The sequence below is a fragment of the Amphibalanus amphitrite genome, unplaced genomic scaffold (assembly GCF_019059575.1).
Source record: "Amphibalanus amphitrite isolate SeventyFive unplaced genomic scaffold, NRLGWU_Aamphi_draft 000609F_arrow, whole genome shotgun sequence".
NCBI lineage: Eukaryota > Metazoa > Arthropoda > Thecostraca > Balanomorpha > Balanidae > Amphibalanus > Amphibalanus amphitrite.
In genome coordinates, this window is record NW_024882103.1 from 260,054 (window position 1) to 278,032 (window position 17,979).

At 47.7% G+C, this 17,979-nt stretch overlaps 1 protein-coding gene across 2 annotated transcripts in view; it reads right to left on the minus strand.

Annotated features, from left to right (window-relative positions):
* Positions 1–5,983: 5,983 nt before the first annotated feature.
* LOC122363195 (sodium-dependent dopamine transporter-like) overlaps positions 5,984–17,979 on the minus strand; it is a 32,979-nt gene continuing 20,983 nt past the window's right edge. For both annotated transcript variants that reach the window (XM_043332166.1, XM_043332167.1), the window contains exons 6-12: positions 17,385–17,488; positions 17,036–17,160; positions 15,302–15,414; positions 13,863–14,003; positions 12,530–12,730; positions 9,804–9,974; positions 5,984–7,519 (exon numbers count right to left, since the gene is read on the minus strand). In XM_043332166.1, the coding sequence (XP_043188101.1) occupies positions 7,421–7,519; positions 9,804–9,974; positions 12,530–12,730; positions 13,863–14,003; positions 15,302–15,414; positions 17,036–17,160; positions 17,385–17,488 (954 nt within the window). In that variant the 3' untranslated portion in view covers positions 5,984–7,420. The remainder of the gene's footprint in view (positions 7,520–9,803; positions 9,975–12,529; positions 12,731–13,862; positions 14,004–15,301; positions 15,415–17,035; positions 17,161–17,384; positions 17,489–17,979) is intronic.

The window sequence follows — 17,979 nt, forward strand, 5'->3', positions numbered from 1 at the left end:
TTTAAAAACTCTGACCCCCTTCCATCGAAAACAATATCTAGTTGCGTCAGCTATCTCTAAATCGCATGATTCATCAAACATTCGCCGGTTCCTTCATGGCATAAACCGATGTTATTTGATAGCTCGTCAATTATCGATACGTGGATGCTGGTCCCGTGCCGATCATTGGTCTAGCTACCAAGATATATAGCCAGAACTGCAACGGTGTCTACCGCATTTCGACGGTCAAAATAAAATTAAAAAGATATCTTCCACACGGAGGTCCCATGACTCGTTTTCAAGCGTTACTGAGCTTCGGAATCTTACTCTTTTACTAATTACTTTTCACTATTGTTTATGAGACAGAGGGCAACAGTGATTAGTAAACTTGAAATCACTATTCTACTATACACCAGTTATAGTAAAAAATGTTTATGAGAAAGGCTACAGGTCGAACTTGCCTGTAAGCATTCGTACGAACTCACTGCGTACCCTATAGCTGCATTGATTAACCCGCGCACCGACGGGGGTCTGCGCCAACTTCGTACCGACGGGGGGGGGGGGGGGCGGATGACCGCCCCCCCCCTGAGATCTCGAGAACGAAGCAAGATAGCGACAAGCGGTAAACGGCAAGGGATACGCACGGACAAGGTCTACAATTTTTACACAGGTCATTTTCAGGTCAGGTCAAAGATGACGTCACAGGGGTCAAAAAAGTCAAAATGGCGGCGTTAGGTATAGGGAGAGTTTTTCTCGAATAACTTTCGAACTAGTCAATATAGGAACAAACTAAGGGCATCATCGTGATCCTCTCGTCAATCCGCGTCGAATGATATATATGTTGACCTCGAAAGGTCAAGGTCAAAGGTTGACCTCAGGTCACGTGACCTCGAGGTCATCATGTATATCATTCGCTGCGCCTTGACGAGCTGAACACAATGAGACCATCCGCGCGGCTGTATCTTGTTCCTGTACGGAGTTATTGTCAAAAAACCGCTGGTGACCTTTGATGACGTCACATGACCTTACAGCTGCCCAACAGCAAAACAGACCTCAAGTTAGTGAAGGTTGATCGTATATGAGGTCATGTATGGTTTATGGGGCCATTCCGACCCGTTTTAGTGGTAAAAACAGGGAGTTGATTTTTCCCCCATTGACTTATAATGGGGAGGTCGAGAAATTGACCTGACCTTAGGTCATTGATATCAAAATTCCGGGACAAACAACTTGTAGCTACTATTGACCTTATAACATCCTGCGATTTTCAAAGGCTTCCGACATCTACTGTAGCTCTGGCACGGTGACAAAGTTGCAAAAAAGTAACTTGAGGTTGGGTCATTCAAAGTGACCTGGTGACCTGACCTTAAACTTAGGAGGTTCAAACTTGCACAACATGTGTAAAATTGATAAGAAAATAGTCGTACCAAATTTCACGGCGCTACGCGCCGCGGTTTTTCCGCTATTTGCGAAAAACCTCAGGGGGGCGGATATCCGCCCCCCCCGTCGGTGCGCGTGTTAAATTGTGAAACAATGCGTTTAGTTTAGAGATTAATGAAGTCTACATGATTTATGTAGCTATGTATCTCGGATTTCGATGCCAGTCAGTGGCTTATCGGGAATTAACCCGCGCCCCACTGGGGTCTGTGTATAACACGCCCTACTGGGGGGGGGGGGGCTATTCATAGCCCCCCTCCTAACTCCGAAACTACTGGGCCGATCGTCAAAATTCAAACGGCGTCTGATAGCCCCGGAAAAACTGTCGAGCGAAACCTAATTTCATTGACCTCAAGGTCACCGATGACGTCACAGGTCAGGTCAAAGTAAAAATTATTAGCACTTTGGCTTGTTCACATTTTGGGCTCTGGCCGCCGTCTTACAAGTCAGATCAGGCTCATTTTTGGTTTCCACACTCGTGAACAGATGCTCTAGATACCTTGAGGGTACCAAACTTGTACCTTGATTTTCAGGTCAGGGTCAGGTCATCACAGGTCGCGAAAATATTATATCATGCGTCGGTCACGTGACACATGTTTATGGTCCATTTAGGCCATAGATTTCGAATTTGATGTCGTGTGTGTCATTCGAGGTCATTTTGAGTCGAATTTAGCTTAGGTCAGGTCACTTTCAGGCCGCCGCGCGTGTGCAGCGGCGCGCTGTCACTGCGCCCGGCCACGCTGCCAGAGCTGTCGGCGGCGCTGCAGCGGATGAGCTCTTCGGGCGCTAGTGGAGCAGATGGGATCACGGTTAGCCTCCTCAGAGCTACGTTTCCCGTTGTTGGTCCCCACTTACTCCGCGTTATAAACAGTTCCATCGTAACGTGTGAAGTACCGCCCCAATGGAAGTCGGCAACAGTGATCCCTTTGTTGAAGAAGGGTGACCCCAGTGATCCATGTAATTACAGACCAATATCTATTCTCCCTACTGTAGCCAAGCTATGCGAACGTGTGGTGTGTGACCAGCTGATGGACTATTTGTTATCACACAATATCTTGTGTCCTCAGCAGTTCGGTTTCCGTCCCGGCCAATGCACTGAGTCGGCTATGCTAGATGCCGTCATGTACGTGTCTGATAACATGGATCGTGGCTTGGTTACGTCGCTTGTCACCGCTGACACATCGAAGGCATTCGATAGTGTTGAGCACGACCGACTGTTAGATAAACTAGGGTGGTATGGCATAGACGATAAGTGGTTTGGCGCATGGTTGCGGGGTCGCACACAGTCGCTGCGTGGCGGGACTAGTACTCTGAATGTGACGCACGGCGTGGTCCAAGGTTCAATTCTGGGCCCTGTACTTTTTTTGGTGTTTACCAACGACTTGGCTCAAAGTATTCCTCACGGGAAACTGATAATGTACGCTGACGATGCCCAGTTTCTTGACGCTGACCTGCCTCAAAACACTTCAGATCTTCAGACTCGCATTGAACAAAACTTGGCCATTGCTGTAGATTGGTTTTCTCAAAACAGCCTCAAAATCAACCCCATTAAAACAGAGCTAGTTCTCATTAAGTCGCGGCGGCTCGCCACCAACGCGCAGTTCTCGGTCAACTTCGATGGCAGCTTTATAAGACCGTCACACAGCGCCAAGATCCTGGGCGTCGCGGTGGACTCATGTCTGTCGTGGGAGCCACACATTTCAGCCATTGTGCGCCGCTGCTACAGCTTTTTGATCGGATTCGCCAGAATGAGGTACCGTCTCCCCGCTGAAACCAAGCGACTGCTGATCGAAGCCTTTGTATTCCCTCATGTACGGTACTGTCTGTCTGTGTGGGGAAGCTGCACTGCTACCCAGAGGCGTCGTGTGCAGAAGGCTTTGAATTTTGCCGCGCGCATTGTCAGTAACGTTGGCTACCGCGAGCGAGTGTCACCGGTGTTACACGAGCTTAAATGGCTGAAAGTTGACGACCTTATCTATGAACATGATGTCTTGTTAGTACGAGCACTCCTCATGGACGATCGAGCACCGGAGCCTCTGCGCGAACGAGTTGTTCGTCGCTCTGACGTATCCTGCCGCATCACCCGCTCGAGCATGGAAACACTGCTGGAACTGCCGCGTGTCCGCACTGAGTTTGGCCGCCGCTGTTTCTGGCCTCGTGCGTGTAGAGCCTGGAACGATTTGCCCACGGACTTACGAGCGTCGGCCGCAGGTAGCAGCGGCGCTTTCAAAGCCGCTTTGAGGTCATACCTGTTGGCTAGATGAGGCCCACCGAAGTAGTACCTGTCGTTTATGTGCCGTGTCTTTTATGTGCGTTTTAAATCTTGCCCTGCTCTTGTCATACGCATTTTAAACCTGTATTTATGTTAACTGACGTGAATGCTCGAAAACCCACCATGTGGAAGCACCTAAATACATACATACATACATACATACATACAAAAAAGGTCAAATTTTGAAGTTAAAATTTTTCAACAAAAAAGGTGTCTATTGGATGCAGTTTGAGCTCAGGAACACGATGGTGCCATTTATATTGGTGTACGATGTCAAATGCGTACTGAAAAATTGATTTGAAAAATTAATAATTGTATTTTTTGCAATAATGCGTATAACTTGGCCATTTTTGAAGATATTTAGCTAAAACTGGCTAGAGTTAGTCATAATCATGCGTTCTGTCACATATATTCCGGTTTTTTCGAAAAGTCAAAAACGTTTTGAAAAAAATATAAAGATATAAATTTTGAATATTATTATATAAAATTTTCGTAATTTTCAAAATTTTGAAAATTCGAGATAGCAGTTTGATAGCGCGGTCAATTCTAAGTCCTTTCATGCAAAGAAATTGGATCTAGCTTAAAAACTGAGCTCTTGGGAGCGATTGCCGTGGTTCAATGTTTTGCGTCGAAATCGGACGAACATGACGTCACTCTGACGTCATTTCCAGCCGACCTATAGTAGCTACGAAGTTCAAATTTTGACACAAGGTGTCAAATTGATGCAGCCGAAGGTACTGAAAGTTTGGCGTCGATCCGTCAAGCGGTTTGGAAGTTATTGCAGAAAAACGGGAGGGGGGCTATAAATAGCCCCCCCAGTGGGGCGCGGGTTAACTGGGGACTATAGGATAAGTTTTCTTTAGACCTGGTAAGGCCCAACCGAGCCCTGCCGATTACATCAAAATTTTACCGTCTATGGCTTTTCATCTTATGGAAGACGAATGAAATAAACCGTTAGAGTCTTACTAATAAATTTCGTTAAATAGCGCCAGTGATTGCGACCTTTTCATTTTAACCCGCGCCCGGCTGGGGGTCCTGGATTTGCACGCCCTGCTGGGGGGGTGTTTGAACACCCCCCTTCTAACTCGGCTCCTGGGCCACGTAGCGATACGCGGAAGGCGGCGTTCGAAAGAGCGTCAAAAATAATGAGGAAATCACTTCGGTCAATTTTTTGGTCAGGTCAAAGGTCAGGTCACCAGAGGTCATTGAAGGCAAAATTTCGCCGATTTCCAGGTCGAATGTCGAAAATTTCCAAGAAGCCAACGCATAACTCGGGAACCAATAGAGCTACAGCGCCGCGGAAAAGCGCATTCGATAGCCCTATTAACGCCCTTTCTAAGTAATTCTCTCAGATTTGACCTAACGTCAACGGTTTTGCCTGCAGGAAGCAAAAACTGCAAAAATAGCCGATTTTTTTCGGAAACAGTTTTTCTGCAATAACTTTTGACTCAAGCCTTTTACGAGCTTACTTTTACCGGCATCGTGTTCCTCTTGTCAAGACGCATCGAATGAACTATAACTTGACCTTGAAAGGTCAACTTGAAAATTTGACCTCAGGTCAAGGTCATGACCTGACCGGAAAGGGTCATGTTGCATATCAGTCGATCCGTATCGTCGAGCTGAACACATCTAAGGCGTTTTCATCGCTCTAGCATGCCTCTATCAAAAGTTATTTGCGAAAAACTGTTAGATACCATTCGTGACCTAAGATGACCTCAGGGCATAAACAGGGGTCACGGACACCATTTTCATGTTCAGTGTGTCTAAACCACTTGTAATTCAGTGTTTGGGAGTGTTTATAATGTATTTCGTCCAAAAGAGGCGCATTTCAGTTTTCTCCCATTGACTTATAATGGGGAGGTCGCAAAATTGACCTGACCTTAGGTCATCGATATCAAAATTCTGAGATCTACATTTTGTACATGCTATTGCTCTTAGCAATCGCTGAAAGTTTCAAAGCGATCGGTCACTTGGTGTAGCTATGACAGACATTGAAACTTTTATGAGGTGAGGTCACTTCAAGTGACCTGGTGACCTGACCTTGAATGACCTTGGTCTGAAATTTTCACAACATGTGTAGAATTGATGTATGATAAGGTGTACCAAAAACGGCGGTGCTCCGCGCCGCCGTTTTTGAGATATTTGCGAAAAACCACAAGGGGGGTGTTCAAACACCCCCCCCAGCAGGGCGCGGGTTAAACGAATGGAAGAAAATAAATGTGTTTCTTTGGCGCCGCTCAAAGTCCCAAGCTGCCTTCATATATTCGGTGCCACTAACCGCATTCTCGCCAAACCGGATACAAAGAGCTGCCTGTATTTTCGCAAAGCATACATCGAACAGCAACGCGTCGACTCATCACAGGACACAGAGGACACACGCAGCCGAAACAACAGCGGCCCCACACGATGGCCGCGGACACCTCACACAGCACGTGTCCGCCCGTCTCCGTGGCCGTAATCCCACCACGCGCTGGTGTGAGACGGCGCATCTGCTCCTCCTGATAGCTCTTTGAATCCTTTCCTCCATATAACTAACACTTAACGACACACGAGCCTCCAAAGAGACGTAACAGTAAGTACGTTTCGACGCCACTTTGCGACACATCAGCACATTGAGACAACAGAGAGAAGCGGACAACTGGACATCCGACAACTACTCCACGGCGGGCTCACCACGGGCTGCGTAAAGCGCACTTCACACCGCTGCACAGCGCCTTAGCAGCAAAAAGCGGGGAATACGAGCGGCATGGTCCCTTTACTGCGCAATGTGCAGGTTCTTGTGCGTACTGAAGTGCCGCTTGGCACGAATGTCGGGACCTACAGGGATAGGCGTTGCCTCTCACACGGTTTCTATAGTTTTCAGCCGCAGCTGACCGATACTGAAAGTGAACGTTTAATGGTTTGGCCGAATGGACACGAGTATTTCAGTTATCCCTGGTACACGAAAATAATATGCGTAGGTACTTATGAGACGAAAGTACCTACTTATGAGACGAAAGTAAGCGCTTATCTTAGGAGGCTCTTCAGAATTCAATTCATATTACAAATACGAAGCCATATGAGGATTTACACATAGCCCGTCGCTCATTGGGAAAGTTCAAAATACCTATGTAACACTTTCAACTATTCTTTGTTCTACAATAAATCATACAAATAAAATGGTCATTGACCTGTACCTACAGATCAGCTTCATGAGACAAGGATCAGTCACACTGCTAGCGTAACAGGGCAGGTACCGGGCACAACACAACGGCGGCAAAGCTCCGACAATAAGAGCCGAGGTTACGGTTTTAGCTCTCAGCCGAGACGCATAAGAAGTGAATAACCCTGTATGTCGCAGCCCACAACGCTGGAACGCGCGAGTGTGTCCCGCACTTGGCAACTCTGTTCGATTTGCTCGGACCTGCAGGCTGCAGTCGACTCCGCTAGAGATCTGGTCCCGTTCAAATGCGAGCAAAGTGGCCCTGCATCAGCCGTTACCTACTGGCTCCAAGCCACTTGTCTAGCCACGAGTGACGACTGATTGGCAACAGACCGGCCGGAGAGGGACTGACTTTCGACTATTATTCTCAGCTGCAGTGACCTCTACTTATCTGGGGACTGGGGTCACACATAGGGTCTCTCTCTCTCTCTCTCTCTCTCTCTCTCTCTCTCTCTCTCTCTCTCTCTCTCTCTCTCTCTCTCTCTCTCCTCTCTCTCTCTCTCTCTCTCTCTCTCTCTCTCTCTCTTCATTTCTTAAATGCTCAGCCAGTGTCTCCAATTGAATCTCACTGGTCGCTCGCCGTCTTTGATGGCCTTGTGCTCCACCTCTGGAGAGATGCTGAGTGCAATGGCCTGCAACAATGCAAACAGCATGGTGATAGTGATGAAACATGAGAAATTAAAAAGAAACAACATAAATATGACTGCAGAGGTGCGACATTTCAATTAGCTATGTTTACCAAGGCAATACCAGAGGCACTATGATTAACAATATAACAATGCGATGCAAAAACAATATTTGAAGCTTTGTAAACTCGACGCAAAGCTCTTAGGCCCAAGAGCCTTAAAGAGCATGGCCAGAGTCCAACGAAGGGCAACTTTGTAACAGATCAAACAACTGAATGAACACTTTCTAAGAAGCATCATGTTACCACAATTGGGGTCGACATCGGCTGTGCAGTACTCATTAGAAGTATGACGTGTTTTCCATTGCCATATTCGGACGTGAACACATGAACGATATGATCCACTTCCTACAAGCCTCGGCGCGGCGCCTATCACAGCTGACCGAGCCATTGTGTCTTTGAGAGGTGCTCCGATAGTGGGCTCTCAAGGCCACGTGGGCGGCTCTGACTAACTCTAGTCTGAACTACCCAGCGCCGACCGGAGCACCGATCTCCAAATTCAGTCATCCTTGGCGCCTATCTGCCAGTGTCATTCACGTGCTCAGGTGCTATCAAGTATCAGCCCAAGACAAAGAGGGCAAACATGTCCTTCATCCGCCCACGCCTACGGTGGTTTCAAGGAAACGCTCGCCACAGTGTTTGTCTTTGATTTAGAAAAGTTTGGGGAATTCAAGCTGAGATCATTGTTCCGATAACATTAATTAGAATCGTTATAAAGGCTGATCGCCCACGACATGACCCTTTCATTTTTCTTAACATAAGTCGATAAGTGCGAAAACGGTGACATACGTGTATAGGCCCTCGCCGGCCGAGAAGGAGGACGGCTGCCGCCCCCCCCCCTTTTCGCGATAGCTCCGTACATGCCCGCGATAGAGCTGAATGTTGGCATACCTGATTTTTCATTCAAGCCAGACCTTGTGACACCAACCGATTTTCAGGTCAGGTCGGGTCACTGACCTATGACGTCATAAGTGAACCTCTGCACGGTCCTCATGTCGCAACTTTGCCACGCCCTCAGTGCCAGAGGAACTTTCACAAGGAGGTCCAACTTACAGGACATAGTATGCTCCAGAGGTCTCACAACTTGTATATCTCTGATTTTTCCAGTTTCCTTAAGGTCACATGAGGTCAGGTCAATCACGTTTATAAGTCGTTATAAGACTTACGATTATAAGTCAATGGGAAAAAATGAAAACTGTTATTTTAGCGCCGGGAACTATCTCAAACTATCTCAAGCACACGAAATCGTGATTTCATGCACTCCTTGCAGGGTCTGTTGCTTCACTTTTGCATTGATGACTTTTCATGACGTCATTTATGACGTCACCAGGGTCATAAGACTTTTTCGTTAATAACTCCCGATCAAATTTATAGCGAGTCAGGAAAGCCACCAATGGACTCGGGAAAACCTGCCAAATCGGATGATATGCGATATGACTTTCTTTTACCAAGTTCGTGACCTGGGAGCTCTGACCTGACCTTGACCCGAGGTCAATACCTCAAGTTGACCTCACTCGACCAAAAAGTATACCATTCGACGCGCCTGAGCGAGGCGAACTCAATGATCCCAAAATCGCGGCTCTGCGATGGTTTTTGGCGAAGTTATGCATCACAACCGAACCCGTGCCTTGGCCACTTGACCTAACCTCAGACGCCACCAGGCACCAGTTAACCTGATACCTTAAAATCGGTTACCAGCCACTGCGCCTCGTAACGGTACACACCCTCGTTTTATTCGGCGAGGCTTTAGCTTCATCAGGGGCGAAATGGCGAGGGGGTCGCGCCAACATAACTCCCCCCCCCCCCCCCACCCGGCCAGCGCGTATGTGGAATACCAGTAGCTCCGACCAGAGTTCAAAGGGAAGGATGACAGGAATTAAGGGAAGATTTTGGTCTGGACAGACACTCTAGAGAGTCACCGGGGCTGAGCCCGTCCAAATGGACAGACCGATCAGCCCCCCCCCCCCCCCAGCACTCTCTGCACCCGGCTACAGGGTGCACTCCCTCGGGAGCAGCGGTGCCGCTCCAAGGGAGCAGCCCGCATGAGATAAATCATAAAGGTGCCTGTTCGGTCCTGAGTGGGTGTTGCAGCGTGGAGGGGAAATATTTCAGTATCTTGAGGATGGAAACGACGGAACGGAGGTGACTGGTGAGCGTGCCATTAATTACATCGTCAGATACTGCGCCAGAGCCAGAGTCACCTGCTATTGCTGAGAGCGGTAGGCCTTTACCTGTGTCACTCCGTGGCCCCTGTGCTTCCAGATGGTCTTCAGTGCCATGGCAGGCACGAAGAGTGCCGGCACAGAGGCGTACGTCCAGCCCACCGCTGTCGCCCACGTCGGGTAGGTGAAGCCCTCGTAGGATATCGGGCCCGAGTAGACAATGCCCAGCACCAGCACCGTCTGGGGGCGATGAAGTGAACGTCAGCTGTCTATAGATGACGCCTCAGTAGCACTACGATCGTAGCGAGAGACGATAAAAAGGATGTTGCTGCGACTTGGGCTCTACACAAAAGCACGGATCACCTAACGGATCGGCAACTCTCCCCGATTCCCTTTGTTATCGGTGTACCCGCGGAGCGGGCTGCCATCTAGCGGCGCGGATATCTTCACTAAGGAGGGGAGCCGGCCGCCCGCCGCAACCAGTGTTAAAAGGCACGGGGAAACGGGTGTGAACGCAACACCCGTCTGTCGTTTCCATCCTCAGGATGTTCAGATCAAGTTCAAATCCTTTTCCTCCACGCAGCAACTCTTGATCCGGGCTGGACAGGCAACTTTATCTCATGCGGGCTGCTCCCTTGAAGCGCACCACTGCTCCCATGCAGGAGCACACCCGTAGCCGGGTGCAGAGAGTGCTTGGGGGGCTGGTCGGTCTGTCCATTCGGATGGGCTCAGCCCCGGTGACTCTATAGGGTGCCTGTCCATACCAATGTTTACCCCAATTCCTATAATCCTTCCGGCTCTGCAATGGTCTCAATGGACCGAAAGGGCCTAACCCAACAAAACAAAAACAAACAAAGGTTAAGAATGGATTAAATTACGGAGTCTCTCTAACAGCTGGAATGTTACCATAACTTGGAAATGTTACATACTTCATTCCCTAATCAGCTGGAGCATGCATAATGATCCAAATGTTTCTAGTTATGCTTGAGTTGTATGAGCAAGAAGCACGTCCTCGCAACTTTAACGTCGTTTTTGGCCGCAGGTACACGAAGACCTTTCCTCATCCGTCTGCCCATAGTACGAGTTCATCCCCTGTTCCTATCTAGACGGTCACCGGCTACCAGTTGGAGTAGATAACATCGGAGCAAATCCAACGAGCTGGCCATTAACGAGACTATAGGTGGACCTTGGCCCCTGCTTCACGATACGACCCTCCCCGCCGCTAATAATATATATAATACTAATGATAAGTCAATAAGAGCAAATTGAAAGGCGTCTCATTTGGTCTGGGCGGGTCATTCTTAACACCCTCAAACATCGGGTTACATGTTAACAGTGGCATGAAAACGGTCAACAGCAGTTTCTTTTACTATAACTTTTGATAGACGTGCTAGAGCGATGAAAACACGTCAGATGTGTTCAGCTCGACGATACGGATCGACTGATATGCAGCATGACCCTTTCCGGTCAGGTCATGACCTTGGCCTGCCGTAAAATTTTCAAAATGGCCTTTCAAGGTCAACCTACGAGTATAGTTCATTCGACGCGTCTCGACGAGAGGAACACGATGCTGGCAAAAGTAAGGTCGTGGCTCGTTTAAGTCAAAAGTTATTACCGAAAAAAAGTTTTTCGTAAACACGCCTATTTTTGGAGTTTTTGCCCTCTGGAGGCTACACCGTTGACCTGAGGTCAAATCTATGAATAAAACTCAGAAAGACCTGTGAAAGAGCTATCGAATGCGCTTTTCCGCGGCGCTGTAGTTCTATTGGTTCTCAAGTTATGCGTCGGGTGTTTCGAAAACTGTTGAAATAGACAAAATTTGCCTTTAATGACCTCTGGTAACCTGACATTTGACCTGACCTAAAAAATGACTGAAGTATTTCCGCCATTATTTTTACGCTCTTTGGAATGCCGCTTACCCCGTGTGGCTACGTGGCCCAGAAGCCGAGTTAGGGGGGGGGGCGGGCGGGGGTTTCATACACCCTCGGCCCGGCGCGGTTGGTACCGTGTACCGGCCCGGCGTGGGTTTTTACTTTATGCAAGTATATTTGTGAAAGTTACAGGTTTAATTTAATCGGCAGATGAATATTTATCAAAAATATACTCATGAAATATATGTAAGAGATGACAGCGATCGGAAAATTACCCATTTCACGATGGACGCTAGGTCGCCCACGTGGGTATGAAAACAACGATTTTCATGACAAAGGATACAATCTCAAATACTTAACCTGTCTCTAACGATTCTTGCCATTCTCATTTATACCATAGGTATCTTCTAAGCTAGCTGAGAAACCATGTTCCGCAGAAAAATCACTTAATTAGCTCCGACACGACGCCCTCAACACGCACGAGGCCGGCCGCTTCCTTAGTGAAGATAGTTCACCTAAATGCCCACCAGGTGGCAGGGGAGACAGGTCGCGGGGGGGAGTTGCCGATCCGTTATGTGATCCGTGACAAAAGTATGGTAATTTCAGATCAGTTTCGAGTTTTAACCGGACTAATCTCGAATATGGTAATGCTCAAGAGAACCTTTGGTTTCCTAAGTTTGGGCCGATCTGAGCAGAATCAATTAGCCTGAGTGAGAGCTGAGCTAGACAAATTACAGGTGAGGTAACCACACCAAAGCTATGTTATGAAGAGCGTAATGACTTCACAATGGGTTACGCTGGTCTGGCACAAAGCTTAATTGGCAATGATGCTCGCACTTCGAAACCCGACGAATCGCATGAAAAAGAACCAATGGAGACCATCCATGCCTCAAACGTCTACAAACTTTATCGCGAGAAACTCACCCCGAGGAAGAGTGGCGATATGAATTTCCAGCAGCATCTCCAGAACAATGCCGGCGTGTGGCCAGTCATCTGGTGAATGTCTTTGGCCAGAACGTGGCTGCCGTACACCCAGCCGACTGCCAGAGCCTCAAACAGCGCCGAGCAGAGCAGCGCAAGGCCGGCGGTGTACGTATCCAGCCAGGTGAACACGTAAATCCCGCCCTGCGGGGGACATCGGCCAGGTGAACACGTAAATCCCGCCCTGTGGGGAGCATATGTAGGTCAGGTGAACACGTAAATCCCGCCCTGCGAGAAACATGGGTCAGGTGAATACGTAAATTCCGTCCTATAAGAAACAGGGGTCAGGTGAACAGATGGATATTTGTAGGAGCACGCTGCAGTGGCCAAGTGAACACGTAAATCCCGCCCTGGGGGAACATGGGTCAGGTGAATACGTAAATCCCGCCATGGGGGAGCATGGGACAGGTGAACACGTAAACCCCGCCCTGCAGGGACATAGGTCAGGTGAACACGTGAATTCCGCCCTGAGCTGGGGAAACATGGGTCAGGGGAACAGATGGATATTTCTAGAGGAGCCGCTGCAGTGGCCAAGAAAACACGTCAATGCCGCGCCCTGGGCTGGGGGAACATGGGCCAGATGAGCATGGTATAGATAGTTTACAGGTAGCACGTCACAGTATTTACTATTTACTGTCAGGTGAGGGCAAGTTAGATCTACCATGGGGTACAAACGAAATGGTGGAAAGATTTATTCCAGCTTGAATACTCATTGACAAAAAATACACATAATGAGAACGGCTGACTCGGACTTACATAACACCACTGAACCGCACTGGTATATACCAGTAATACCCGCAGTTCCATGTCCAACAATGGACAGGCACGCCGCCTAACCTAATTAACTTGACACTGAGGCCGCGGCGTGGCAACACTGATCGTCGTTCCGGCTTGGTGCGACGCCTCTTCATACTGCCGCTAATGGGGTTCCCTGGGGGAGGCTGCTACCCCACCATGCCGAGCCGTCCCTTAATACTGCCAATTGGCCATGCACGCGCACAAACACGGTTCTCCCCCGGGACCCCGGAGTCCCAGCGGCCGGGAGACTGAATAGCAGGGGTTAGTGGGGACTGGAGATTGCGGATCGAGACGGTGATGTCTCCCTACTTTCTTGTTGGCACCTTGGAGGCAGCAACACAGACAATCCTTTCTGTCGCCCCAATAATGAAAAAAAAATGTTTTCAGTGGCACGTAACGTCCCATGAGTAACCGGAGGTCAGAAGGGTGGATGGTACGGAACTGTGTGAGAGCCTCTGCCCACGAAATGACGTATTACCGGTGTGAGTGACGTCAGAGCCACCAGGAATGACGACACCACGATCAGAAGGGTGACGAGCCGACGGCTCAGGTGCCAGCGCTTGAAGCTGTCTCCGAACTCGTCCACGATGCCGGTGATGACGCACTCCAGACCTCCCATCTGTAAAGAAATGGAAGCAGAAAGACGATATGAATTGCTTACCTACCTACTTATTCAAATTTTCTTACGAGCATTATGTCAGCAATGTGCTAATCACATACTTATAACATAATGGATATAATGATGAAAAAAATCACCGCCATCATACGTGATCGTACCATTGTTTTTGTGTTCCCCTCTATAAAATAACCATTTAAAAAGTAGACATGTCTCAACATATCCAATAAAAACACTCAACCAATTCGCGAATCAGGGATTGTGAACAAAATGCATTAAATCGATTTTAGTGACCGGAAGAAATCGAATTTTGAATCAAAAGAGATTCTTACGACCCAACCGCTCAAGAAGCTTCCCCATTTCCATCGTCCTGGTTTTTGGACTTTTAACTGTTTTAGTTTAATAACAGAAAATGAACGTTCATCTAACCACTCTTGCCCATAGCAGAATGATTTTGGTTTTGCTCATTAATGTCAGCCCTGATAAATGTCAACGCTTATCAAGAATGTTTAATCATTTTCAGTAGTTAAATATTCCGTGCTATCCATTATGTACATAAGGTGATATAAGCTTTTAGTATACAACCTCTAATGAAAATTGCATATCTAAACCGACAACTCATAGGGCTAACAAACTTGAAGCTAAGGTTCGGTGTATAGGTATGTACACCTATAGGTACCATGGCAGTAAGGTATATCCTTTTACATTTCCATTATGGCACCCGGACGTGCCAGGATATTTATGGCATGTCTCTGACATGGCCGTCATAGAGCGCGTAACTAAATCCCGGAACTTTTTTCATAGCGAACAGGATGCATTGGAAATATAGTAAGTAGGTTTACATGTTTGTTACATTCATCCATGATTGTTACAAAGGTAAGCATAAGGGAAATATGCAGGACGTGACTCGTGAGTCCACGTCCAATAGATTCTCAACAGAAGGTATTAATTAAAACAATTAATTAAATTAATTGATATTTGATTAAGGTAAGCATTAAAAACAATAAAACATATGATAAACACCATGCCTATGCACATTTTCATACGATTCGCAAGTGTGCAGTAAGCAAGCCCCATATGACTGTCAAACCATGGCGAGTAGGCGAAGCTATGAACTTAACAGCACCTTTCGTTTCATGGCTCTATCTTGATTCACATCAGGATACTGATTTCGTCACGTTTCCCTCGATGCCGTCACTCAGTCTTCCGTACCTTATATCGCTTTTTACGCAAAATCCACGAAACTAAGTCACTAACTAACACAAGCTCACGAGAATGCCGCTAAATCACGTCCTACTCACGCCGCTGTCGATGCCGAGCATGATGAGCATGCTGAAGAAGAGGACGGCCCAGAGCTGTGGATAGGGCAGCGTGGCAATGGCCTCTGGATAAACCTGGAACACCAGGCCGGGACCTGGACCCGACGGGGAACCCGTCAGTGGGGGTAGAGGCTGGGACATCTGGACAACACTTGGAGTGTACTTCCAGGCACTGCTGTGCTGATAAGTGATGGGGCAGCACGGCGGGGGAGGTGAGACAGCTGACGGCTCGAAAAATCGTAAAGAAATTTATTACGCATTTGAAATTAATGGTGTGAAGTGCTCTTGCGAGGATCATAACGAGTATAAATATGTGAAGAATCATTCACCTTTTCCTCGAACAAAGAAAATCAAAGCCAAAAGCAGTATTGAATACAGTATTGCCGTGCGTTAAATGCTGTAATTACGAGCGAGCGAGCGCAGCGAGCGAAGTGAGTCTTTTCAATATAACGGAAAAAAATCTCAGTATGAGCGGCCCGGCCCGGCCCGGCCTGTAACGCTTTTGAGAGGCTTATATCTCAGCAACCGCTGGACCAATTGGCCTGCGGTCTTTTTTGCTGGGTGGCCCCATCCCTTCTACTCCGTAATTGACTACTTTTGATACATCTCAGTGACCGTCGTGGCACGTGCCACGTGAAAAGTCAAGGGTGTTTATTGTTTAAGCTGTTTTGCAAAAGTAGTGATTTTGAGAGGCCCATATCTCAGCAGCCGCTTGGGCGATTGTCTTGCGGTAATTTTTGTAGGGTAGCTGCATCCCTTCTACCAAAGGTCGGATACTCTTGATCTATATGAGTGACCCCCACTGCACGTGCAAAATGCAAAAAGAAGAGGTGCCAAATTTGTTCCCATTTCAATAACTCGGTAATTACTGGGGCGATTGGTTAGGGTGCTACTGCACGTGCGCACGTGCTGGGGGCACTCCCAGATCTCGAGAACGGCTGGGCCGATTGCGCTCAAATTTGGTAGGTACACTGTTGGGGACCAGTTAGTAGGGTGCCGTGCAAAAGTCAGTTTGGACTCCGTTTGCACGTGCGCACGTGCAGAATGCCGCTTCCAGATCTCAGGAACGGCTGGGCCGATTGCGTTCAAATTTGGCACACCGCTAGCGACCGGTTAGAAGGGTGCTTTGCACAAGCCCCGTTGGAAGTACCCTCTTGCCCTTCCGCACGTGCAGGGCTCACTATCTCGCTCGCTCGTTCTTCGCCCAAAAGGCGTTTTACTGGTACCGTACATATTCAACGAAACTTTCGGCTCCGATTTTATTTGTTCGAGGAGAAGGTCAATAATTCTTCACACGTTTATAATTACGGTAAGAATTATGCATTATGTATTTAGAATAATGTATTTGATAATATGCACCAGAACATGATTATTTTCAATAGTTTTCTTTTTAATATCAAATTATACAGTATGCACATCGGGCTAAATCTACAGACGTTCTTCATGGCAGGAACAATTATTACGGGTTATCGGGTAAGGTTATGTTTCACATCTTAGTTGTGTGCTGGCCGCAGAGCAAGTACCGGTAAGATAATCCGATCGCGTACTGACACTAAAAAGACCGGTCGTGGAGAGATTAACAAAAAAAAAAAACGGTTCAGAGTCAGATAGCGTGAATTCTCATGACACTTCGCACAAAAGTAGAGAGTCGCCACAGGTTACAGCTTTCTCTAAAAAGTCCACTGGACAACTTAGTCGCATTTCGAGGTAACTGACCTTCGGTAGCCACCTGGTCGATTGGAATACCCCGCTGGTGACTCATGAAGCCCAGGTAGATGAAGATGACAAAACCCGATAGAAATGACGTCATTGAATTCACCACTGTTGCAATAAGACAATCCCTGAAACGGAAACAGCTAGCGTCAGCTTGTGAATCCGAACATGCCGGTAAATTTGCGCTTTTTATGTGCGATTTATACAGTAAAAAAATGTCACACGAAATAGTGCACTATAAGAGCTATGGCACCGAAAGAATTATAGCGTAACTATATGTCTCCTTATCGGTACAAATTAGAATGATAGCCTTCACGCTGCGTGTGTGTGTCCTGGACTTTTCCCATCTGACCTGTAGCAGTTGTTGTTGAACTCGTTGTAGCTGGCGTAGGTGAGGTGAACCCCGAATCCAGCCCCAACCGAGAACAGGATCTGAACGGCCGCGTCATACCACACCTGTGGAAAGCGACGGAGCCCAGTTTACATGATTGAGCGCTTAATAATCTGGATATGAGCTCAGATCAGTGAGAACGAACCGACTCTGTCAATGCAAGCTTCGGGAATTAGCGTAGTTTATTGCATTATCATTTCACACAATTATGAGCGAGATACGATAGTGCTATTCCATGCTAAATTAGACCACAAGTCCCGACGTGAATGCGTGTCACCTCATAGCAAAAAGCCATTTGTAACGCTGTACCGAAGTGAAAGGCATCACTATTCGGCTGCACGACTCTCAGGCCTGGGAAGCATGACCTGTCGTACTCGTAATGCAGTCGGAAGAACGGTGGAAAACGGCTCAAGTTTGCCTGGCGGCTTGTGCCACTTGCTGAGGCACGCACACGACGGTCAAATCGGGTCATGGAGGTCATCGGGGTCATGGAGGTCATGTGTCTCAGATGACATTCAAAAACGGCCGAAACACCTGCAAGTGCTTGACCTCGCAT